The sequence below is a fragment of the Zingiber officinale genome, unplaced genomic scaffold (assembly GCF_018446385.1).
Source record: "Zingiber officinale cultivar Zhangliang unplaced genomic scaffold, Zo_v1.1 ctg61, whole genome shotgun sequence".
NCBI lineage: Eukaryota > Viridiplantae > Streptophyta > Magnoliopsida > Zingiberales > Zingiberaceae > Zingiber > Zingiber officinale.
In genome coordinates, this window is record NW_024589959.1 from 251308 (window position 1) to 275924 (window position 24617).

At 42.6% G+C, this 24617-nt stretch overlaps 3 protein-coding genes across 3 annotated transcripts; 1 reads left to right on the forward strand and 2 right to left on the reverse strand.

Moving 5' to 3' along the window:
• The first annotated feature begins 588 nt into the window (after nt 1-588).
• On the forward strand, nt 589-1892 carry LOC122037523 (transcription factor MYB119-like). The gene is made up of 3 exons (XM_042597033.1): nt 589-875; nt 1024-1150; nt 1320-1892. Exons 1-3 carry the CDS (start codon nt 589-591, stop codon nt 1890-1892), a joined length of 987 nt encoding a protein of 328 aa, XP_042452967.1.
• A 2113-nt stretch (nt 1893-4005) lies between these two features.
• Nucleotides 4006-5896, reverse strand: LOC122037521 (heavy metal-associated isoprenylated plant protein 32-like). The gene is made up of 3 exons (XM_042597031.1): nt 5616-5896; nt 5455-5530; nt 4006-5364 (listed from the first exon to the last, which is right to left on the reverse strand). The coding sequence occupies exons 1-3, from the start codon at nt 5655-5657 to the stop codon at nt 4148-4150; spliced, it is 1335 nt and encodes a 444-aa protein (XP_042452965.1). The 5' UTR covers nt 5658-5896; the 3' UTR covers nt 4006-4147.
• A 14645-nt stretch (nt 5897-20541) lies between these two features.
• Nucleotides 20542-22803, reverse strand: LOC122037524. Its single transcript, XM_042597034.1, has one exon. The coding sequence runs from the start codon at nt 22801-22803 to the stop codon at nt 20542-20544; it is 2262 nt and encodes a 753-aa protein (XP_042452968.1).
• Nucleotides 22804-24617: the final 1814 nt, after the last annotated feature.

Here is a 24617-nt window from a genome sequence, read left to right on the forward strand (position 1 = left end):
GAAAGAAAAAAAAAATCTTTCAAGTTCACTGTAAATGAGCATGCACCAAAGATACTACCATAACAATGCATGCATCCCATAGCATTCCAGCTTAGTAAGCATTTTAATTTCAAAACAACCCAGTGAATACTTGCCATATGTAAATTTTCTGACTAACCACCTTCATAGCCAGCTATCTACAATCATTTCACTTGCTCATTTCAGACAAATAATTGTTTGTCTCTATCCATCCCCCTCAAGAACTTAAAGACGCAATTCTTAGACCACCATGACCATTGATTCACCCTAAACCAACGGCTATGAATAAAAATAATTACAATTTTCTCGTAATATAAGTTTAATTTTCTCGTAAAAACCCGAATAATCGATATTGGTTTCATCTTCCTTGCTTTGGCTTTTGTCTATCCGGTATTTATGTAGCTAAAAGTTTGGCTACATGAGCAATCAATCCCCCCTTAGCTTCCAATGGCTTTCCTAAATAAGTCCCACATCTTTCGACATTCAGGTAACATGCTTGATACTTTGCCAAGGGATCGTTCGCTAGGATTTCTACAATATTTCCCCTTCAATAGCCTTTCGGTGGCCGGAATGGATATTCCGATGCTCGGTGAGGGCTTGCGGAATATTGGCACGTCAAGTACTTACACTCCCTTGGATCCTCTACTTATTAATCAGGACTTGGTGATTAATGACTCCCAATTCAACAAATCTTTCCAAGAAGAGCATGAGAATGTTTCAAATTTGAAGGTTGGTGATCAAATATTGCAAGAAGAGGCTCATATTGATGTGGATAGTGAACTCGACCATAAAGTTGGCATCCAAGTTCAGAAGAAACCAGATTTAGTGAAAGGGCAGTGGACTTCTGAAGAAGACAGGTTTCAAATTTTTTCCCCCTTTTTTAATGTTTTTTATGTGCTATGTATTTCCTAAAACATGCATATTACTAATAAAATATACCTTATAAATATATATCTTTAAAATAATTGACTAATTTATTTTTCTTCTTGTGATTTTATTTTGTAGAATTTTGGTTGGCTTGGTTGAGCAATATGGTCTCAAGAAATGGGCTCATGTAGCTCGAATGATAAAGGGGAGAATTGGGAAGCAATGTAGAGAAAGATGGCACAACCATCTAAGGCCTAACATCAAGGTTAATATCACTGCAATTTCATTGTATCTTCAAGATTTCGAGTCCTGGAAATAGTTTCTTACAAAAAAATTTAAGATATGTCTATGTACAAATTGATTTAATATAGTCCGACCCTTCTCCGGGACCAAAATTTTTCTTTTTTTAATGAGTCCTTGTTATGATCCTGCAGATGGATAGTTGGAGTGAGGTGGAAGACATGATCCTGATACAGGCTCACTCCGAGCTCGGGAACCGGTGGGTCGAGATCGCCAAGCGACTCCCCGGTAGAACTGAGAACGCAATCAAGAACCACTGGAACACCAACAAGCGTAGGCAGTGTTCCAGTCGGCCGCACCGCAAGTCCCGGCAGGATGGCAAACCCATGGCCAGTGCACTTTTGCTCAATTACATCCAGAGCTTGAACCCAAAGAAACACAACAGCAACAATGAGACAGTGCCAAACTATTTTAGCATGACAACAGCTCCTCTTCCTCCACTACCACCTCACTACTTGAGTAGCAACTCCGTCGAGGACAACGATGGATTACGATTCCTCGACGATAGGGACTTCGTAGACCCTCCTGAACTGCTGCTTGATCTAAGAGGGCTGCCTGGTAAGGATGACATGAGTTGTGTGTTTGAACAACTAGGAGGAGGATGTGAGGATGTGATGCCAATTAGTCCAAGTGATGAGTACTGTGTTAAGAAGGATATGGACCTGATAGAGATGATAAATATGACCACCAAAAAGACCACCCAGTAGAATTATGATCCTGGTCATTGTAATTTATATATTCTGGTGATATAAGACGACGACGTAATTTAGTGAATGGATAGAGTAATAAAGTTTTTGTTAAGATTGTTCTGTTGCCATCTAGTGATGGTTATTATTTTAATTTTAGTTGCAGAGGATATGTTTTTACTTTTAGGATGTGTTTAGTTGGGGGTTATCTTTGATAACTTTGGTTATTCATCTAAGGTTATTGATACGGCGTATGTTTGTGGGGTCGGTAAGATGACGTGGTTATGAGTCAAGACCACAAGAAGGTCAGAAGTCAAGCCTCCGTGGCTGGTCAAGAGTCAAGCTGACATGGAGATCAGGGAGGTCAAGAGTCAAGCTGACATGGAGATCAGGGAGGTCAAGCTTACGTGGCCAGAGTCAAAGTCTCAGCTGACGAGGCGGTCAAAGGATGAGATTATAAGCCAGACAAGGACCAACCCTGATAGCGGTCAAGGACTTGACCCACGGACCAAGTCAGATAGTGTCAGCCATGGATAACAGCAGATAGAAGCAGGTCTGGACACAGACCTGGCGTGCAGGTCGGGACATACAAGCCGAGGATAACAAGTATGCAGAGGCAGGTCTGAACACAGACCTGGCGTGCATGTTAGATAGTGCTAGCCATGGATAACAACGGATAGAAGCAGGTCTGGACACAGACCTGACGTGCAGGTCAGGACATACAAGCCAAGAATAACAAGTATGCAGAGGCAGGTCTGGACACAGACCTGGCGTGCAGGTCGGATAGTGTCAGCCATGGATAACAGCGGATAGAAGCAGGTCTGGACACAGACTTGGCGTGTAGGTCGGGACATACAAGCCAAAGCCAAGGATAACAAGTATGCAGAGGCAAGTCTGGACACAGACTTGGCGTGCAGGTCGGATAGTGCCAGCCATGGATAACAGCGGATAGAGGCAGGTCTGGACACAGACCTAGCGTGCAGGTTAGATAGTGCCAGCCATGGGTAATAGTAGATAGAAGCAGGTCTGGACACAGACCTAGCGGGCAGGTCGGGACGTACAAGCCATGGATAGCAGTAAACAGTAAACAGGTCTGAACATAGACTTAGTGTGCAGGTCGAGACGTATAAGCCATGGATATCTACAGTAAACAGGTCTGGACATAGACCTAGCGTGTAGGTCGGGACGTACAAGCCATGAATATCAGTAAACAGGTCTGGACACAGACCTAGCGTGCAGGTCGGGACGTACAAGCCATGGATAGCAGTAAACAGTAAACAGTAAACAGGTCTGGACACAAACCTAGCGTGCAGGTCGGGACGTACAAGACATGGATATCTACAGTAAACAAGTTTGGACACAGACCTAGCGTGCAGGTCGGGACGTACAAGCCATTGATATCTACAGTAAACAGGTCAGGATACAGACCTAGCGTGCGGGTCGGGACATACCAGCCAAGAATAACAGCATACAGAAGCAGGCAGGGATACAGATCTCAGAATACAGACTCGTCGTCCGAACACTACAGGACAAACAAGACAAGGAATCGTAACCACTTGTCAGAGAATGTTAGAGAATAATCAAGGTGTTAGGGAATATGCTAATAGTCGGGGCTCAATACACCTTTGGTTTTGCCGCCAGCCTATTAAGAAGAGGCACGTGTCAACCACCGCCAGACAAAGCCTGACAGCCGACATTCCCTGACACCCGTCAGACCCAGAAACTTTCGTTGCAGTATAAAAAGGAATGTCTTGTCCCTTATGCAGGTATGCTCACTCGTCATTTTTCACTAGTCTTTACTTTTCGTCCTTTCTCTTTGCTTTCTGGGGGAAAAGTACTTGACTTGAACGTCGGAGGGCTTGACCCGGGGACTTTTTCCCTGGTTTCTGATTTCTAATGACTGGTGGATTTGTCTGAGTGTGCGCAGAGCCGCAGCGTCATCGTCTTGTGCATCTTCCATCGTCAACCGCTCGTGTTAGCCTTCCCGAGGGGTGCCAGGTGGATCTGATTCCGCGGCGACTTTCCATCAACTTCCAGTACATAAAGGTCTATCTTCATCAGGCTTAACTTTTAAACGGGATCAGTTATCAATTAAAATTCTGTTTGATTTAGATAATCGATAATTCCTGAGTGATTGCAACATTTAATTGCCTCACATCCTTAATCATGTCATTTTGCGTGAACATGGAAACAGTTATAATTGATTTGCAATCAGCGTAAAAAAACAAACAAAATAATAATAATAATAATAATAAACAAGAGCAAGCTTAATCGATTCACATAATTGAGCAGCCGCCGCTAGCGTTCTCATCACTGAAGAAGGTGGTGAACGGCTCACTGTGATACGTCGCCGGCAGCGAGGGCACGTGCATGTTGTACATAGTCACCGGCGGCGTCCGGGCATAGGCCATCGTCGGCTGAAAGGCAGGCCGGTCTTGCATCATCATCATCATCCTTTGCTGCTGCTGCTGCTGCTGCTGAATCATGGCGGCCATGTACTGCTGCTGATACGGATTGACGGCGGCGGCGGCGGCAATCACCTCGGACGGCGGCGCCAACGCACCTCCCTGGTAGTATCCTGGCGCCGGACCTGCACCGCGGGCCACTGCTGGAATATTCCCCACATGGACAGCGGGGACTTGCATTTTCCCAGCCGGAAAATTACCATGCCCCGCCATGCCAGGATTGGCCATCGGATGGCTCACACTACTGCCAGCTACTCCGTTCTTCCCTTGCATCTTCTTGGTTATGTTGATGTCGTGCCCATTGAGGTTAAATTTCTCTGCGCCGCCATTGGCAGAGCTCTTGTTATCTTGTGGCTTAGCTCCGCCGCCTTTCTTACCATTCTTTCGATCAATGCTGTTACACACGGCTTTACTCTGCACTGGAGGAACTCGATCGCCTTTCTTGGCTTTGTCAGCCATCATGGCTTTCGCTTTCGGCGTCGAAATCGCTGGTTTGATCTTGATGCTCTTGAAGTCTTCGTCGAAGTCGGCGTCGAAGCAGTCGAACTCGTCCATGTCGTCCTCGTCCAAGTCACCCTCCTCCTCGAAATCGACTTCGTCCTCTTCGTCGTCGTAGCCCTGACATCCTTTGGGAGGCAATTTGAAGTCGACAGATTTGAGATCTTTCTGAGGTGGGAAATTGAGCGGCTTCATTTGAGGCAGCGGCGCTTTCATTTTCTGCTGTTGTTGCAAATGCTGTCGAAATTGTTGTTGTTGCTGCTGCTGCTGCTGCTGCTGCTGTGGAGTTGGCTTGGGATGTTGAACCTTCTGATCTTTGCCGTTTCCGCCGCTGGCATTTCCACGCTTCCCGCTCTGCTTCTCCGGCTGTTGCTGTGGTTTCTGGGCCTGGTTGTTGTTGCCGGCCTTAGGAGCCAGCAGTTCTGCGTGCTTCCCAGCTTTGGCAAGCTTCTTGAGGAGAGCTGCCGGATCGACATTACCCGACACAGTCACCTTGCCTCCTTCTGCATCTATGCTGGTCGTGTACACTCCTGAGCAAATTAGCAACGAACAAATGAAAAAGAAATTAAATCATCTCCAAGGCACTAATTAAGAAACAAATCCCTCAACAATCGAAGTACCATCAACTTTGTGGAGCAGTTTCTTGACCTTCTTCTTACATCCATCACAATGTATGTTCACTTTCAGAGTGCATGTCTGCACATTTGAAAGCATTACAAAGATCTCGAGTTCTCAAGAGGCCGAAGAAGTAAAAGAAAAAAAAAATCCAACGAAAGTTCACCTGCATTGTGAGAAACTTGGTGCCTTCTTCTTTGTTCATCATCCTCTTCCTCTGTTCCCCCGCAATGACAAATGAAATGCAGCAGTTCTCTTCTGGTTCTCAAGTATTATCAAGGCAAGAAATGAAAAGATAAAGACAAAGAGAAATCCACAGAGAGAGGGACTTCCGGTACAGTGATTTTTCTCATTGCAGGCAGCGCAGCCGCAGAGGAAGATCGAGATGGAAGACAGGAATCGTCCTTTCTCCTCAAGAAAGTTTCAGTCGTCCCTGAAATGGCCAATGGCGACGGAGCCTTTCTCAGACTGCGAGGGAGGCTCGGTCCCACCTCCTCTGTCTTTATCCGCCTCTTTGCTTACACACACCCACAAAGTCTCTTTTGACTAAACCCTGAAACCAAGAAGGCCATTGTTCGATGGCATGAGTACTTAAAGCTGCACGTCGTAGTTTTGGTGACGGGTGGAGAGCAGCATGCTCATCAATGCTCCTCGTCTTTTAGCTGCGGCATTGAAGCCCGCAACTGAGCTTTAAAGAGGAGGGTGTCAGAGCCTGATGCAAAACCTGACCATCGCCCTTTAATTTGGTTCGCCAGCTTGTGTGGCCAGACCTGGCGGATCATTGACTCTTCTCCTCAGTTGTCTCCTATTTTGTTCTTCTTCATATTTTTTTTTTGGAGTTTTCACCTCTTTGCTGCCCAATTTCCACAAGGTGATCCATTGCAATCGCCTCTTTGATTCATCGTGGCCTCGTTAACGGATGCAAACTCGATTTACGTATCTCATTAATTATCAATTGCTAGTCTCAAAAGTGATAAGAGGCGTATCATGTTATAACCCACATCATTTAGGTCGTCGTCGTCTGATCTAAATGATGCATAGAACGCATGCAAACGAACACAGATCATTAAGCGAGCTTGCCTTGGCGTGAGAAAGGCTCCGTTGCCTTTAAATATACTTTTAACGTTCAATTCAGTTTTTGAATTGCTTATAGAATGATCAATTGGGCTTATTTTCTGAGTCTAAAGTTTAAAGTTGATGTTAGCTAGCAATAAAGCTTGCATGCGTTGCAGATCACACCCCTGCAGCTAGCGCCAAGAATAACTTGCCTTAATTCATGGAAAAGAAGTGAAGAGAAGAATCATTAGTCGTGGGATTCAAAGGCCCGCATGAATTGTGCGCATCATTTTTCTTCTTTTTAGCTTTTGAATTATATATTAATTGTTAAGTAGAGATCTATCGAATATAAAGAAAAGAAAAACTAGCCAGCTATTAGGTTTGTTGTTTTTGTATGGAATGGATCCATAATTTACAGACTAAAAAGAATCATGTCTATTTATGTATACGTAGGCATTGTTGAAGAGAGCGGATCCTCTAGACAATATTTTACGATCTAGAGGATGGATCATGATACGGTGTATGATGATGTGGTTTGATAAAGGTGGATGGTCAGAAGTCAGGGAAACGTGGCAGTCAGAAATTAAGGGGTCGTGGCAGTCAGAAATCAAAATGACATGACAGTCAAAAGTCAAGGAGACGTGATAGTCAAAAGTCAGGGAGACATGACAGTCAGAAGTCAAGAGGACGTGACAGTCAAAAGTCAGGAGAACGTGACAATCATAAATCAAGAAAAGCATGACAATCAACAGATATGAGACGATGCCAACAACCGGATTCCTGATCGGGTTCCAACAGACTGGGACTTCATATCTGAGACACTCGGATGACATTTGACCAGGATTTGACGAGTTAAGCTCTCACGGCCTGGCGGTACTTAAGCCCAGTGCTCTCAGTAAGCTAAAACTCTCAGTCAGCTAACTCCCGGACAGTGCTTGAACTATCTCTCCACGGCCTTGACCTCACAAGGTCTAGGTCAGGCGTTATACACAACTGATCATCCAAGGTTGTTCTATTCCTTCCCGATCGGGGTAGAAAACACTACAGGATAACAAGGCCAAGGAATCGTAACTGACTGTCAAATAATAACTGCCAAGTGTCAGGGAATATTCCAATGTTTGCCATCACCTGCGAATGGAACCTTCCTTTAGGTTATAGGAGGATGTCACATGTCCTCCATCACCCGACAAGTCCTGACATCCGACATTCTCTGACATCAGTCAGACTCGAGAAGATACGCTCTATCATATAAAAAGGAAGAACCTCTCCCTTTCGTAGGTACACTCTCTCGTACATTCACATTTGTCTTCTACTTTCTTTCTACTGTACTTCTGAAGAAAAAGTACTTGACTTGAGCGTCGGAGGGCCTGCTCCAGGGGACTTTTTCTTTAATTTTTGGCCTCTAACGCGTGTGTGCCCGTCTGAGTGTGCGCAGAGCTCAGGTACCTTCGGCTCAAGCATCATCGCCTATCAGTACCATGTGGGAGTCCACTTTTGGAGGTGTATACGAAAAAGGTGTCCCAGTCATCCTTCCATCGTCAACAATAATTCATCTGACCTTCATCCGAATCAAATTCCGAATAAAATCAGACCACTACATTAATTAATTGATTTGAATAAACCTCAAATAGATAGGGTCTAAATCAACAAACCAACCTATATCCTTGAGGATATAGTCCATCCTCTCGACCTGGGGTTCAGTTTCTATAGATACAAAACATGGCGCAGACGATATATTACAGCGCACTATGAAATTAAACATAACTGATATATAAAACAATAAATCGATTGATTTTGCTGTGGGTTTAGTTCGTCAATTAATTCATATAAAATGAAGATTCAGATGTTTATTAAATTTAAAAGGTAGATTTTTCAAAGGGCACATCCAAACTTTTCATTTTTAAAACGGGAGCAATGTTAGATACTCAGATTTTTTTTTTTTTTTTTTTTTTTTTGAGAATTTATAGGAGGACAATCTTGTTGATAAACTCTTGTTTTAAGATGGTTAGTTGCGGGAGATAAATGAAAATTTATTAAAAATAAAAATAAATTCAGACTTCTGAGTTGCCAAGATGGGCTTGACTTGTAAAACTCTGAGTCAAAAAGGCCGAGCTCTGAGTCAAGAGGTTGGGCTGCCGAGCTAGATAATCGGCCTAATAGGGAAGGTCGTCGAGCTGTTAGGAAAAATAGAGTTGACAAGGAAGGTTGAGTTGTCGAGCTGCCAAGCCAAGAGGCTTGCAGGGAAGCCGAGCTACCGTGTTAGGAGGTTGGGCAGGGTCCAGGGAGCAGCATTATCAGGTTGGAAGGCCAAGTAAGGAAGTATGGCTGCTAGGCAGCAAGCAATAGACCTACTCCGGACAGGATCCGAACCCAACCAAATCGAGCTTGGACCTGTAATTAACTAGGTCAACATACGATTATCCGTTGACTCGATTAACAGGCCTTGAACCGTATGCTGGGTCGATTATGGTTCAAGGCCTATTTTAATCGAAACCGCTGGTTCGATTGATTTTTTGTTTTTTATTTTTATTTTAATGATATTTTTTTTTATTGATGCAAATGTCTTTTATATATATATATATATATATATAGACCCTACACATTCTTATATGGACAACCGTGGACAACAGTAAACATGGCATGGTGACGCAGCGTCAACTTAAATTTTTTAATCTCTCTCTTCCTTCCCCGGATCTTGTTTGTTCTCATTTTCTTCCTTCCCTTCCCTCTCTTTCCTAAAACGAAAACCCTAAATCATCTTCGCCACTCATCCGCTCCTCCCTTCTTCCGCTTCCAACCCTAGAACAAGTCATCCTTTACAACTCTTGGCTCGCACCAAGTAAGTTAGGATTTTCGCTCACAACTATACTGAGTTTGCGCCAAGTGAGTTAGGATTTTCACTCACAACTATACTGAGTTCGCGCCGAGTGAGTTAGGGTTTTAACTCACAACTATATTGGTCATCTCTCTACTCTCCTTTTCCTACTCGTGTTTCAGAATGACACAAAAAGGTGTTATGAAGGCATGTTAAGTGTTTGTCTTTCACTCATCATCTACTGTCTAAGAACCAACTGTTTAAAAATCACAAACCATTTACAAACTTTGGTGTTGATTTTCAAAAATCCATTTACACGTTAGTGCTAGTTTACAAAAATCAAAACCAGCGTTTGTGCTGATTTGCAAAGACCAATACCAATATTGGTTGTGATTTTCAAAAATCTAGTGATTACTACATTAGTGCTGATTTTAAAAAATGGACACATTGGTATTGCTTTTAGAAAACCACTACTAATATGGTGTTGGTTTCTCAAAACCAGCACAACTCAATTTTTTTTTTTAAAAAAAAGCACAGAAGTCATATCAACATATTCTAGTATATGTTTGAAAAACCAACATTAATATGGTATTGCATATGAAAATTAGCATTATCCCAACATATTGATAAAGACATAGAAATCAGAAAACATATTATTATATCAATGTCAAAATCTTAGAACCATTATTTGCATATGCACATTTATTTATTTATGCTAATAATATACACTTTGAATAATTCTAGTAATCAGTTGATGTTAGCTATAAACTTCAATGGATCGGTGTTTTAGGTCACTTTAATAGTTTTTTTTGTCATCCAACAATGAAAGGACAGGATCATGAGTCACTTCGTTTACATGATCGACACAAAATAATTATTAAATAGTCCCCTTTTGCTATATTTTTTAATATAAAAAATATTCAGTAAATTCGTGGTCTATTGGTCAATATATTTTAAAGTTGGGATTCAACATCCCAAACTTTTAAATTTTCAAGTACGTTTTCTAATTTTGATAGTTAGAAGTAAATAATCGAAAATTAATCATTGTAAATTTGTAGGTGTCCCAATTTCTTTCACTAGAAGAAGAGATATATCTCTATTGCTAGATATTTCAAATAGAGATGCTTCCGTTCCTATGAACTCAACTAATATATCAAGTAACATCTTTCTTGCTCACTTCTCTAATAAAAAAGAACTTACTAGATCAAGAATTGAGAGGTTGCTTAAACTCTATTTTCGTATAATTGAAGCATATCATGATGTTTTTGTATTTTATAAATTATACATTTTGTATATATATTTATTTATGTGTTATTTTCCTCTAGTACATTCAAGATTCTATTAGATTTTATAGATATTATAGATGATTTTAAAAATTTAGATAGATTCAATTGGATTGAAACGATTCTTCAATTTATTACTTTCTAATTATATACTGTTAGAGATCGTTTTTCATTAAATCAGATATATCAAACAACCAATTGAGTGTCAGAGCACTAAATAACTCCAAATCCAATTTATTGCTTCCGAGTTTACTTTGGTTCCAATTCCAGTTCCCGAGCACTAAGTGACTCCAAACCTGATTCCTGAGTATTCTCTGACTACGATTCCGATTCTTGAGCACTTGCCTATGAGGCTCAAATACATGGCCCAATCTCTTTACGTACAACCCTAGTCAGTCGTATTAAACGTTGCATCAGTTGCAACGTCGAGAAGATGAAGGAGTGCCCATTCACCTTCATCTTCCTCCATTGAAAACTACCAACAAGTCACTCTATCCTTGACATTCACATATTATTGCATAGTATTAGATGGATCATAAGTTGTTTGTCTGTTTCAATTTTGAGGCGGGTAAGAAAAATAATTCGAGTTAAAAAAATATTGATTAGTTTGCTTGAACAATTTTTGAGAGAAGTTGCTTGTTTGATGGGTCATAAGTTGCTTGTCTGTTTCAATTTTGAGGAAGGTAGGAAAAATAATTCGAGTTATAAAATATTGATTAGGTTGCTTGAGTCATTTTTGCCATACTAATGTACTTGTATTATAGGATCTAAATATTATATTGCTATAATAAAACTTGTAGTTATGATTCAATATAAACTAGACACATTACACTAAAATTGCTAATATGGGATTAAACTCCCATTCAACAATTCTATCTATTACTTGGTGGGTCCTCGGGGCTATAATACCATGATAAGATATTTAAATTGTCATCTAGGCACCCACGTTTCGAATCCCAATTATGACATATCTGTAAGAATTTTTTCTCTAAATGAGAAGTGTAACCAAAGGATGTTGGGCTTCTGGCCTGGACACCGCGTACGCTTCTCGATTTACCCTGATGACCGGTGAGAAACTTGTTAGGACCAAAAGTAGCTAGAGGGGGGGGGGGGGGTGAATAGCTCGTCGCGTTCGCTCGGTGCGCTTCGTTGCTTGGCGTTGCTTGTTTCTTCTTGGATGTGCAGCGGAAAATACAGAAACAAACACAAAACGCTAACACTAGGATTTTACTTGGTATCCACCTCACAAGAGGTGACTAATCCAAGGATCCACACCAACGCACACACCCTCCACTATGAATAACACTCCTTTATGGTAACTACCAAAGGCGGAGAAGCCCTACAACACTCTCAATACAAGAAGAAGAAAGGGAAATACAAGTTAAGCAAAAGCTTACAAGATGTGCAGTAAAAACCCTAACCCTAACTTCTTCCTCTTGCAATAGATCCGCCTCTTGACTTGGAAAGCCTCCAAGGACCTTCAAGAACTGGCGATCACGTGCTTGTAGAGAGCTGTGGAGGAGCTGGAATGAATCTGAGAAGAGCTCGTAAAGAGATGCCGAAGACCACGCTCGCCTGCGGCTTTAAACCTGACGCAACGGTCGGATCCCGATCGATTCGAATGTTCCAAATCGATCGGGGAGGCTTTGGATCGATCCACGGATCGATCCAGAGCGCCTCTGTGCTCTGAAAACGCGCCTGGATCGATCCACGGATCGATCCAGCGCTTATCGCGCGAAGCAGCATCGTCCCGATCGATCGGCTGATCGATCGGGACCTCTGGATCGATCCACGGATCGATCCAGAAGCCTTCTGTTCGCTGGGAAGAATCTGGATCGATCCACTGATCGATCCACATCCTGGATCGATCCACGGATCGATCCAGCACTTGGTTTTTGCCCAAAACCAAGTCCCAAACCTCCCTAACCAACATCCGGTCAACCTTGACCTGTTGGTACATCATGCCTCGCATCTGGTCACTCCCTTGACCTGCCAGGACTCCCCACCAAGTGTCCGGTCAATCCCTTTGACCCACTTGGACTTTTACTCGTCGTGCCAAGTATCCGGTCACTCCATTGACCTACTTGGACTTTCACCAGATGTCTGGTCAACCTTGACCCATCTGGACTTCCTTCCTTGCCAAGTATCCAGTCAATCCTTTGACCTACTTGGACTTCCCAACACCAGATGTCCGATCATCCTTGATCCATCCGGATATCCTTCCTTGCCTGGCTTCACTCACCAGGACTTTCACCTAGCTTCACTCACTAGGGTTTTCCATCTGCCTAGCTTCACTCACTAGGACTTTCATCTGCCTAGCTTCACTCACTAGGACTTTCCATCTGCCTAGCTTCACTCACTAGGACTTTCATCTGCCTAGCTTCACTCACTAGGACTTTCACCTGGCTTCACTCACCAGGATTTTCTTCTGCCTAGCTTCACTCACTAGGACTTTCATCTGCCTAGCTTCACTCACTAGGACTTTCACCTGGCTTCACTCACCAGGATTTCCTTCTGCCTAGCTTCACTCACTAGGACTTCCTTCTGGCTAACATGCCAGTTAGGACTTCCCAGTCAAGTATCCGGTCAACCTTGACCTACTTGACTCTTCTTCGATCAATATCTTATTGTCAAACATCTAAACCCAAACCAAGACTCAGCTTGGTTAACCAGGTCAACCTTGACCTGAGGGATGTTGCACCAACAATCTCCCCCTTTTTGATGTTTGACAATACTACAATCACACTTACAATACCACATGTAAGTTAGGCTAATCCCATAGCCTCATTCTTCATGCCACTAGGTAATGAAAGCATAAGTGAAGCTCTTCATTCTCCCCCTAAGAGGGCAAACTCCCTCTAGGTAATGAAAGCCTAACTTACTCCCTTTCACAAGCCCTTTCATTCTCCCCCTATTGGCACACATCAACACCTTACTAATAAAACACATCAACCCATTACTAATAAAAACACATCAACCCATCTTTGGACACACATCAACCGATGCTCCAATTTTGGGCACACTTCAACAAATCCATTGTTGAAAAAACTCTCCCCCTGAAGAGTTGCTCATCGTTGTTCACAACATCACTTATTGTGATCAACACGATACTGAAGGTCCCATACCCTTCATTTATCCTTAACTTACATTCTCCCCCAATGTAGGTAAATGCCCATCCTTGAGCATTATCCTTTGAAAACACTTGAACAATGAGGATATCCACTCCTCATTAAAGTTCAATCGCTCAACCTTGAGCATTTTCAAACTTCTTGAGTTCCCACTTGAAATAATGAGGATATCCACTCCCCATTTCAAGTTCAAAAGCTCGTCCAAGAGCATTTTCTTTAAAGAAGGTTAACCACCTTCCAAGGTTCATGAAAAATAATTTTCATGTCTTTAAAGAGTCCCTCCCCCTAAAGACATGGTGGTAACTTCTGTCATTGCACCAACAATGACTTGGAATCCCTAAACCTTTAGGAAACCCAGATTTAGAAGTTTTGAGGTTCAAATGTTCAAAATTTGAAACAAACCTCAACCTAAACTTCAATGAAGTCTTCCTTAACCATTCCATCCTTGTTTTCAACACGAAAACACCCTTTTTATGTATACAAATGTATTTTAAGGGTTTGGAATGGTTACCTAGACTAAAATAGGTTCAAAGTGCTGAAATCAGGCTTTCCCAGCCAAAATCAGCAGCTTGGATCGATTGGAGTTGGGTTCCAATCGATTGAACCTTTCTGAATCGATCCACTGATCGATTCAGACTACCTGGATCGATCGGCTGATCGATCCAGCGAGCTACTGCTCGCGAGATTTGCCTTCTCAATCGATCCATGGATCGATTCAGGCACTCCAATCGATTCATGGATCGATCGGATCTCTGATAGTTGCTGAAATTCCATTTCAGTCAACTTCAGAAACCCCTAGAAAATTCTACAAAAATCCAAAAATTATGAAATTTCGTGTAGACATTGTTTAGGGCATATATTATCAAGGAAAAATAGTTTTCTATGAAAATACATTATATTTTCAAAGATTGACATAAACTTGAAAACTTGCAAAAACTTTAGTGTTTTCTTCAAGTTTGTGTCTAACTATTCAATGGTGATTACTATCAAAAGATAGCCTTCACCAAGGTTTTCCAAAATCATTTTGAAAACTTTTTCAAAACCAATATCCCACCATATTCCTTGGGCTTAATGCACATGACTTGTACATTAGCTTTCCCAATGATGGGAAAATACATAACTATGTATTTTGATGAACCTAAAACTCACAAGAATGCACTAAATCAACATCTTGAGTTTTGTTCATCATCATAACATCTCACTTGTATCTAATGTGTACTAAAAACACATACAAGTCATCTTATAGGTCTTTGTGAGATGTAGATTTTGGTTTTGCCCTAATCTAGGGATCATGCATACTATCTAGGCATTTTGGAGATATTAGACACCCACCTAGGATGTCACTTGTTAATAAGTGTTGTTAAATGCCTTTTTTCCTTGATTACAAGAAATTAAACTTAATGCATGATAATGTTATGGCATACATCAAAAGGAAATAATTTTCAAAAGAAAATATCCTATAACTACATGATGTATGAATGTCATGACATGGTATTTTTGTATTTTTCATAATAAGTCATGAATGCAAAAGTAGACATGATGTCATGGCATATGATGGGCAAACAATCATGGCAAGATTTAGCATAAATAAAATATACCTAGATTAGCTATCTAAGTATCCTTAAAATCTTAGCTAAACTTACAACTTAAACCTAGATTGCCCTTAAGTGCGTCAAGAAAACGCCAAAACCTAAATTGGCATTTCTAATTCCCTTGATTAATTTATGCCAATTGAAATTAAGCATATTCCTCAAATGTTGGCATATTTCATTTTCCCACAAGAGTAGCACTTTAAAGTTAAGGCCCGGATTGCCTTAAATTTCCTAAGAACATACCAAAATCCCAACTTGGTAGCTCTTATGAATTTCCCAATATATGTCTTTTAAGATTAAAATCAAATTTTCACCACTAGGCACATTTTACTCTTTCAAGGAGTAAATAATAGTTCCATTTCATTTTCAAAGGTTAACAAAAACCTTGAAAATGCTCCTTGAGTGTCAATTTCCTCAAAGTTGGGTTAACTACCCTTCTAATTGGAGTTGACACTCTCTAACCCATTTATGGGGTAGAGAAGATGCTCCTAGGAACCCAACACCTATTGGTGCTCCTTGGATGCTCTAGGTACTCACTAGGGATAACTTCCCTAGATACCTTCCTAGTGACCTTGTTGGGCTTCTTAGAAGCCTTGGTCACATTTTCTAGGTCAACCCTAGGGATAGTCTCCCTTGTGACCTTGTTAGTGACTTTCTTAGACTTCTTAGAAGTCTTAGTCACTTTGGTTGCAAAAATACTCTTAGGAATGACTTCCCTAGTATTCTTGACTTGACCACTAAACCTAGGGTTTGTTCCATAACTATATGGAACCCTATGATAACTAGGCACATCCTTCTTAGCCTTTGGTTTGTATCCCAAACCTCTATGGCTATTTGATGGCTTTGACTTTCCTAGCCCTAGGTTTTGCTCATTTTGCCCTTTTAGGATATTTTCCATCCTTTTTAGGGTCTTTTCCATTTTATCAAGTCTTGATCTCAAGACTTGATTTTCTATCATTAAATCCTTAGAATTTGGTTTTTCATTAAGTCCATGAGCATTTTTGTTTCTAGGCTTATAGCTACAATCCTTAGAGTTCTTGCCTAGACTTTTACCTACATTCCTAGCTTTAGGTGTAGTAGTTTTGGCATGTAGGGCCACATGCTTTTCCTTAAAGCCCTCATGCTTCCTATTCTTATGGTAAATCGCATTAAAATGATAAAAATTAGAACTATCATGCTTTTTACCATAATGTAAAGGAGTAGGCTCAATAAATGTTACCTTCTTCTTTACCTTGGAGGCTCCCCCTTGACTAGTGCCTCCTTGAGCCTTGACCCTTTTCTTCCCCTTGGGGCATTGACTACGATAATGCCCCTTTTGATTGCAAGAGAAGCATATAATATGCTCCTTGCTCTTCTTTGTGTTGGGGATGGTCTCCTTGGGCTTCACCTTGCCCTTTTGTGCCACTTGACCCTTCTTCTTGGCTAATTTAGGGCACTTGCTCTTGTAGTGCCCATGTTCCCTACATTCAAAGCATATAATATGATTTTTATTATTAATTGAAATATTTATACCTTTGCTTGTAGGAGTGGCATCTTTTTCTTTGGATCCGGAGGTAGAAGCTTCCTCTTGATCGGACCTTGATTCTCCTCCATTTGATTTTTCTTGACTTGTGGAGGTAGAAGCTTCTTCCTCCTCTTCTTCTCTTGACCCGGATGTAGAAGCTTCTTCTTCTTCTTGATCCGGTGTCACCAAGGATTGCTCCCCCTCAATCCTAGAGGTGGAGGCTTCATCATCTTGAATATGAAACAAGGAGTATGCTCCCTCCTTGTTCCCTTCGTTGCATTCCCTTGAGGATGAAGCTTCTTGGATTTCCTCTTCTTCAGAGGTTGAGCATCTCTCAACCTCGGAATCCTCCTCTTGGTCTTGCTCCAAAGAGTCACCCTCTCTGGATTCTGCTTGCTCTTGTACAGTGGAGGAGATCTCTTCATGAAGCTTGGCCAATTTGCTCCATAAGTCCTTTGCATCTTCAAATTCTCCAATTTTGCAAAGGATGGTGCTTGGCAATAAATTGACCAATAGCTTGGTCACTTTGTCATTTGCCTCGCACCTTTGGATTTTCTCCGAGCTCCATTTGCTTTTCTTGAGAAGCTTGCCCTTGGAGTTTGTTGGAGCTTCGAAGCCTTCCATTAGAGCAAACCATTGCTCTATCTCCATCATAAGAAAAGTTTCGATTCTTGATTTCCAAGAATCGAAGCTTGTGGATGTGTATGGTGGAGCCACCCTTGTGTCAAATCCAAGTCCATCTTGGAATTGCATCTTGAAGTTGAGCTTGATAAAATCTTGAACTTGAAGAATTTGCTCCAACTTCTTCACCCTCTAGCTTTTCTTGATATGCTTGACCCTTCCGGCGATGATTCCGGTGAAGAGCGGCCTTGCTCTGATACCACTTGTTAGGACCAAAAGTAGCTAGAGGGGGTGAATAGCTCGTCGCGTTCGCTCGGTGCGCTTCGTTGCTTGGCGTTGCTTGTTTCTTCTTGGATGTGCAGCGGAAAATACAGAAACAAACACAAAACGCTAACACTAGGATTTTACTTGGTATCCACCTCACAAGAGGTGACTAATCCAAGGATCCACACCAACGCACACACCCTCCACTATGAATAACACTCCTTTATGGTAACTACCAAAGGCGGAGAAGCCCTACAACACTCTCAATACAAGAAGAAGAAAGGGAAATACAAGTTAAGCAAAAGCTTACAAGATGTGCAGTAAAAACCCTAACCCTAACTTCTTCCTCTTGCAATAGATCCGCCTCTTGACTTGGAAAGCCTCCAAGAACCTTCAAGAACTGGCGATCACGTGCTTGTAGAGAGCTGTGGAGGAGCTGGAATGAATCTGAGAAGAGCTCGTAAAGAGATTCCGAAGACCACGCTCGCCTGCGGCTTTAAACCCGACGCAACGGTCGATCGGGGAGGCTTTGGATCGATCCACGGATCGATCCAGAGCGCCTCTGTGCTCTGGAAACGCGCCTGGATCGATCCACGGATCGATCCAGCGCTTATCGCGCGAAGCAGCATCGTCCCGATCGATCGGCTGATCGATCGGGACCTCTGGATCGATCCACGGATCGATCCAGAAGCTTTCTGTTCGCTGGGAAGAATCTGGATCGATCCACTGATCGATCCACATCCTGGATCGATCCACGGATCGATCCAGCACTTGGTTTTTTTCCCAAAACCAAGTCCCAAACCTCCCTAACCAACATCCGGTCAACCTTGACCTGTTGGTACATCATGCCTCGCATCTGGTCACTCCCTTGACCTGCCAGGACTCCCCACCAAGTGTCCGGTCAATCCCTTTGACCCACTTGGACTTTTACTCGTCGTGCCAAGTATCCGGTCACTCCATTGACCTACTTGGACTTCCACCAGATGTCTGGTCAACCTTGACCCATCTGGACTTCCTTCCTTGCCAAGTATCCAGTCAATCTTTTAACCTACTTGGACTTCCCAACACCAGATGTCCGATCATCCTTGATCCATCCGGATATCCTTCCTTGCCTGGCTTCACTCACCAGGACTTTCACCTAGCTTCACTCACTAGGGTTTTCCATCTGCCTAGCTTCACTCACTAGGACTTTCATCTGCCTAGCTTCACTCACTAGGACTTTCCATCTGCCTAGCTTCACTCACTAGGACTTTCATCTGCCTAGCTTCACTCACTAGGACTTTCACCTGGCTTCACTCACCAGGATTTTCTTCTGCCTAGCTTCACTCACTAGGACTTTCATCTGCCTAGCTTCACTCGCTAGGACTTTCACCTGGCTTCACTCACCAGGATTTCCTTCTGCCTAGCTTCACTCACTAGGACTTCCTTCTGCCTAACATGCCAGTTAGGACTTCCCAGTCAAGTATCCGGTCAACCTTGACCTACTTGACTTTTCTTCGATCAATATCTTATTGTCAAACATCTAAACCCAAACCAAGACTCAGCTTGGTTAACCAGGTCAACCTTGACCTGAGGGATGTTGCACCAACAAAACTTCCGTAGGGTCGCGCCGGTCACCCTAGAGATAGTCAATGAGAATAACTGGAATTATTATTATTTTTATTTATTATTCCGTAGGACTAATTTTTATTTTTCATTCACCTTTCTAATTGATATGACATATAGTGTGGAAACTCTGAATCGGATCAAAGTCAAAAGATCAGATGATATGACGGTCAAAGTCAAGGAAGGAGTCAACATTCAAAGCTAGCAGCCTAGCACGATCGATTGTCATGGTTGAGAGTCCATCCGACTAGATCGATGGGTCGGTTGGACATCGAAGCCCACATTGATAAATTACTCAAGACAAGTTAGTACTCCCTAGAACCCAGACTTCTTTTCCACTCTAAGATGACATGACTAACCAGCTCGATCGAGTAGGTAGGTCGGTCGATCAAAATATGGTCCGATAGGATAGAATGGGTGTTCGGTCCAATTAAACTCATTGGCTAAACAGGTAAGTCAAGTTAGGGACGAGTGAGGGACAAATCCCCGATAATACTCTGTAAATCTGATTGGTCGTCCTCGCGAGCGATGGTCGATCGGGTCATATGAGAAATTCAGTTGGCTTATCATATAATCATATGGTAGGTCCCTATTCGATCACTGACTTAAACATTGGAATGCCTACACTTGGGACCTCTTACTTAGTTCAATTGCTAATACTCATTTTAATACACAGAATCATTTGGAATCATCTTTCGATGAGTAAGAGTCTCCCTATAGTCAATATCAAAGTTATATTTCTAGCCAACTATCTTCTCAATTTTCCAACAGAACTGACAAACTTATTTAAGAAAAAAAGATAAATATTTAGATACATAATATTTTCCATCGTTGCTGTATTAACTTTTTTGATACATAATATTTCAATATAGTTACAAGATACAACATTGCTGCTTTTTTATATGCACCAGAGAAAATAACTTTAATTAAGAGAAGCATGCACACGCACTTGGAGAATATTCTGCACACTCTAACATATCGAAAGACTTTCATAGTCTGTCTCTTCATGGTTTCGCAGCATTAATTTTTGATCTCCAAAAAAAACAATGTTCAACAGGTTGCGGACATTTGCTCACTGCACGAGCACTGGAAGACACAAAAACTATCAGAAACTTTGCACATTCACTTCATCACAAGTTTCAGATTGTCAATGAATTAAATCAAGATCTACTTTAAAGACTGAATTCTTCAAAAACACAGACACACACAACATGACTATTTGTTTCAGTTTCCAACCCTCATTATATTTGAGGCTGTTTCTACAAGATAAGACATGGTCTTTTTGTGCCGGCTTAGTCCAACACTGCCGGAAAATATATGGAAGCATTCCAGCTCCGACGTCGTCTCTTCCACAGACTCCAGCAGTCTCTCCATTCCAAATTTCTCGAATAATCCTACACTGTTGCCGTCGGAGTTCATCATCCAAATGGCTTGTTCAATCACAAACCTCCTTATTCTCGGGACCTTGATATCTGGATAGTCATACTCCTTCAGTATGTCTACAAGCTTCTCGACGAGCTCAATCTCTTGAATTCCAGCCTGCTCCAGCGCTCGAGAAAACTCACCATGATTTGTGATCTTGCAGAGCTGTGTGGCTAGACCAACAGATACTTCCAATAGTTTCCCTTTTTCTTTCAAGACGGCCTTCAGTACCGTGGGCATGGCGACGGCAACCTGGCTGAGACTATCACAACATTCCATTCTAGTATAAGCACACAAATTGCGCAAAATCCTCGAAGCGTTGATCCGAAGAACAGGATCTGTTAGCACGCCGATGAGCTTGTTCAATACCTCTGGTTTCTTCAATATACGATCACAATTGTCGCCGCTTTCCAATGCCAACAGCGCCAGGGTCTCTCCTGCTTGATTGCATACGTAATTCTCCTCATCACTAAATCCAGGCATGAAAAAGATGGACAGGAGCAGATTGATGACACCCCCTGTGTTACCAATCTCCTCCTTAGCGTGCTCATCCATACTCAAGCTTTTGAGTATCTCAATTCCCAGCTTCTGCATCTGGATATCTCCGTTCTTCACGATCTCCCTTATGTTGCTCACCGTGAATACTACTTTGGATATCTCCTGCCGGAGCATTTTGCCGACCTCTCCTTCAGCGTCGACTAGCATTTTCACCACTTGCAATGATCGTTTGACTACTCTGCTTTGTGCTCTGCTTGAACCAGTCAGGTCTATGATCTTGGAGAGGAGGCCTCTGGTGGTTCCGATCTTCCAACAGTTGTCATGGTCAGCGGAGAGCTTCTTGAAGATGAGCAGGCCCAACAGGTTGAGCTCCGAGCAGACGTACTCCATATCAGGATTAGTCCGATCAGAGGTCCTGCCACTGTGAAGCAACGATGACAACGACTCCATTGCTCCAGGAATCGCGGCGACTCGAAGCACGTTTCTCCTCCTTCCTGCGAGCTCTGACAAAATCTCTGCCGCGCACAGCCTGATCTCTTCTTCTCCCGGGTTCTTCCAATTCAGCATCTCGATCAGTCTCTCCATCGTCGACGTCGAAGACCCAATTTTTCTCAGCGTGCCGAAGACAAAACGGTCATTGTGCACCAACTTCCGCAGGACTCGGAGCCCCATGAGCTGTTCATCGTTGAATTCGGAGTCCAGCAAGTCCTTAGCGAAGCTCACCAAGTTCATCTTGAAGCCGTCTAAGGCGCTGTCGTTAATGCATTTGGTGTAAACCTCGTAAAAGAATCGCCTAATCGGGAGGATTCCCGTCGGGCCGAGCTTATACTCCCGACTAACATTCTCTAGAAGACGACACCAGTAGATCCTCCACGCCCAGTAGCTTCTTTCCACCAAAAAAATGAGAGCTTCACCGAGTGCTAGTCCGTAGAATAGATTTAACGAGATACTCCCGTGCCTGTCTTGCCTGCCATAATCCTGATCAATCAGGCGCATCAAGGAGAGCGTCACGCAGGTAACGGCAGACAGGAGCTGAAGGAAAGAGAGTGCTCTGCTTATGAATTTCGATGCGACGATCCAACCAGCATCTGGTGTGAAGTACTGAAACGGTCGGAAACTGTTACTGAGAGGGTGTGCGGGGAGCTGCTGCCACTGTAGCTCATGACTGCGGCTGAAAATTCGGATGCCTTCGATGACGAGAATTATCGTCAAAAAAGCGAAGTCCGTTCCCCGGAGATTGTTCGAGAAACCACCAAGAACAACGGTTGTAGCCCAGATGAAGGCCAGCGCCCCGAGTCCGGTGGCGGACTTCTCTAGTATCGCGAGATGGAAGGCGAAGAGGGTTAGCTTCTTTTCAGGAGTAGTGGTGTGGATTTTGCTGCTCTGCCGCTCCGTCGGGGTTGGATTTGGATCGCACGGTTCCGGATGAGGCGCGAAGAGAGAGTGGCCTGCGGTGTCCAAGGTAGTGGTGGTGCTGATGGGTCGTCGTACCGGAATTTGGACATCGTGCGGCCTCGTGTCGCCTTGCGGATCTCCTCCTACTGATTGCTCTTTCGCGAACATCATCGATCGTGCGGCCTCGACGGTTTGCTCTGGTGCATGGGTTCAAATTAAGGAGATGATCGATGATGCCTTCGAATATATAAATTGCAGTATTGTAGCGCGGGCGTGGGTGTTGCCTTCTTCTCATGCTTCTACTTTTCCAGGTCAACGAGCGCGTGCCGCGCGGCTGACCAACAGGTAACTTGTGTATGATATTTCTCAGAAAACCAAGTCAACGAAGACTTGTATACGGCGGGATGTCTAGTTACTGGCCTTCGAGGAAGGTTCTTTAGGCCAAATCAATTAGCGTTTAACATTGAATCTTGTGGGTCAAAAGATTCTTTATTCGTGCTAGAGTTCTTATCGATCTATCTCTAGATTAACACGGATGATATGGTGGTGATGAATGATCTCATATCGTTACTATAGTAAAAATTAAAAGAGGTCAAAATCAAGACGGTCAATGTGTAGATGACATCGTCTGGTCGGATAAAGCACGACCCAACCAGGGAGAGGGCTCCGATCTGCCATTGCCTTTGCTACGAAGAGGAGGCAGACAACCGACGCTCAAGGAAGACGATGTACAAAAGTCGAGCCGAGTAGTTACCCCGTTCGACCAGACAGCAGAGCCTGTCATCGATAGAGTTCAACTTCGGCCGAGCGAGTACCCCGCTCGGCCTGATAGCAGGTCTCGACAATGGCAGAGTGGAACGTTGGTCGAGTAGACACGTAAAGGGTTATTGAGGTTCTGGCCGACCAGACGGGACACCAGAACGACAAATCACCGGCCGAGCAGTCAACCCACTCGGACTAGCGGTACAAATACAATACATTGATATCCATCAATATCCTTTTGGGAGTTGGTGTCGTCAACACCGGGCATAGACACTTAGAAGATTGTACGACGGAAACTTCCACTGTCACTTCAGAGATATGCTTGGTCCGTTAAAGTATTGTGTCAATAACAATTTACTGACAAATCTTTTCAGGAAAAGTTTTGAAAAGCGTGCTCGCCTTGGAAAATGTGCACGCGCGCTACCGGAGCGATATATAAAGAAAGGTTCAAGTATTGGCGGAGGTACACAATACATGCGATATTCACTATTTATGCTATAGTTTCTCTTGTTGTTCCACTTTATTCTTCATCATCGGGGACTGACTTGAGCGTTGGAGGGTCAACGCCAGAGATCCCTTTCTGGCTCGGCACTGACGTAGTCTGTGTTACAGGTCCACATGGATTCCATAGGAGGTCAGTGTGAGTGTCATATCCTTAGCTTTTTATCTTTCGATTTTTGGACCTGATGAATAGATAAAGTAAATTATGGATGATTATTAATTATTAATATAAATGATTAAAATATGAAAAAAAAGACATACTCAGGAGGAGTGTCGAATTTCGACACCAAAATCGTATAGTAACATTCCATGTCCGAGAAGACGTATAACATTGAATCTAGAAAATTAATTTCGTGGGTTGAATAATAATGCATCTGAAGGAGATTTAATTGCCTTGTTTGACTATGGGTCCGACATGAATCTAGAATCTAATGTATTTCTCTATATAGGTTTTTTTTTATATAAAAAATATCATTTTAAGAAACTTGATAATAAAAAATAAAAAACAGGATAATTTATCTAAGTTTAATAGGTTTTTAAAAAGACCCTAATATTTTATTAATACCAAAGTTCGCCCTTTGGAAAGAGATTTGGTGGTGATTTAAAATGGTAAAACAGGCTGGGTACGTACTGAAAATATTTTGACAATAAAATATAAATAGCAAAGCATTCTGAAAATTTTCCAAATAAATAATATATCACAAATTATCTCAATTTTATTA

Bases quoted from the DNA above. Each gene is read 5' to 3' on its own strand.
- LOC122037524 (XM_042597034.1), bottom strand. From the start codon at position 22,803: ATGATGTTCGCGAAAGAGCAATCAGTAGGAGGAGATCCGCAAGGCGAC.
- LOC122037521 (XM_042597031.1), bottom strand. From the start codon at position 5,657: ATGATGAACAAAGAAGAAGGCACCAAGTTTCTCACAATGCAG. The intron at 5,531-5,615 runs GTGAACTTTCGT...TCAAATGTGCAG, and splicing joins CCAAGTTTCTCACAATGCAG to ACATGCACTCTGAAAGTGAA. The intron at 5,365-5,454 runs GTACTTCGATTG...TAATTTGCTCAG, and splicing joins ACTGCTCCACAAAGTTGATG to GAGTGTACACGACCAGCATA.
- LOC122037523 (XM_042597033.1), top strand. From the start codon at position 589: ATGGATATTCCGATGCTCGGTGAGGGCTTGCGGAATATTGGCACGTCA. The intron at 876-1,023 runs GTTTCAAATTTT...TTTATTTTGTAG, and splicing joins TGGACTTCTGAAGAAGACAG to AATTTTGGTTGGCTTGGTTG. The intron at 1,151-1,319 runs GTTAATATCACT...ATGATCCTGCAG, and splicing joins ATCTAAGGCCTAACATCAAG to ATGGATAGTTGGAGTGAGGT.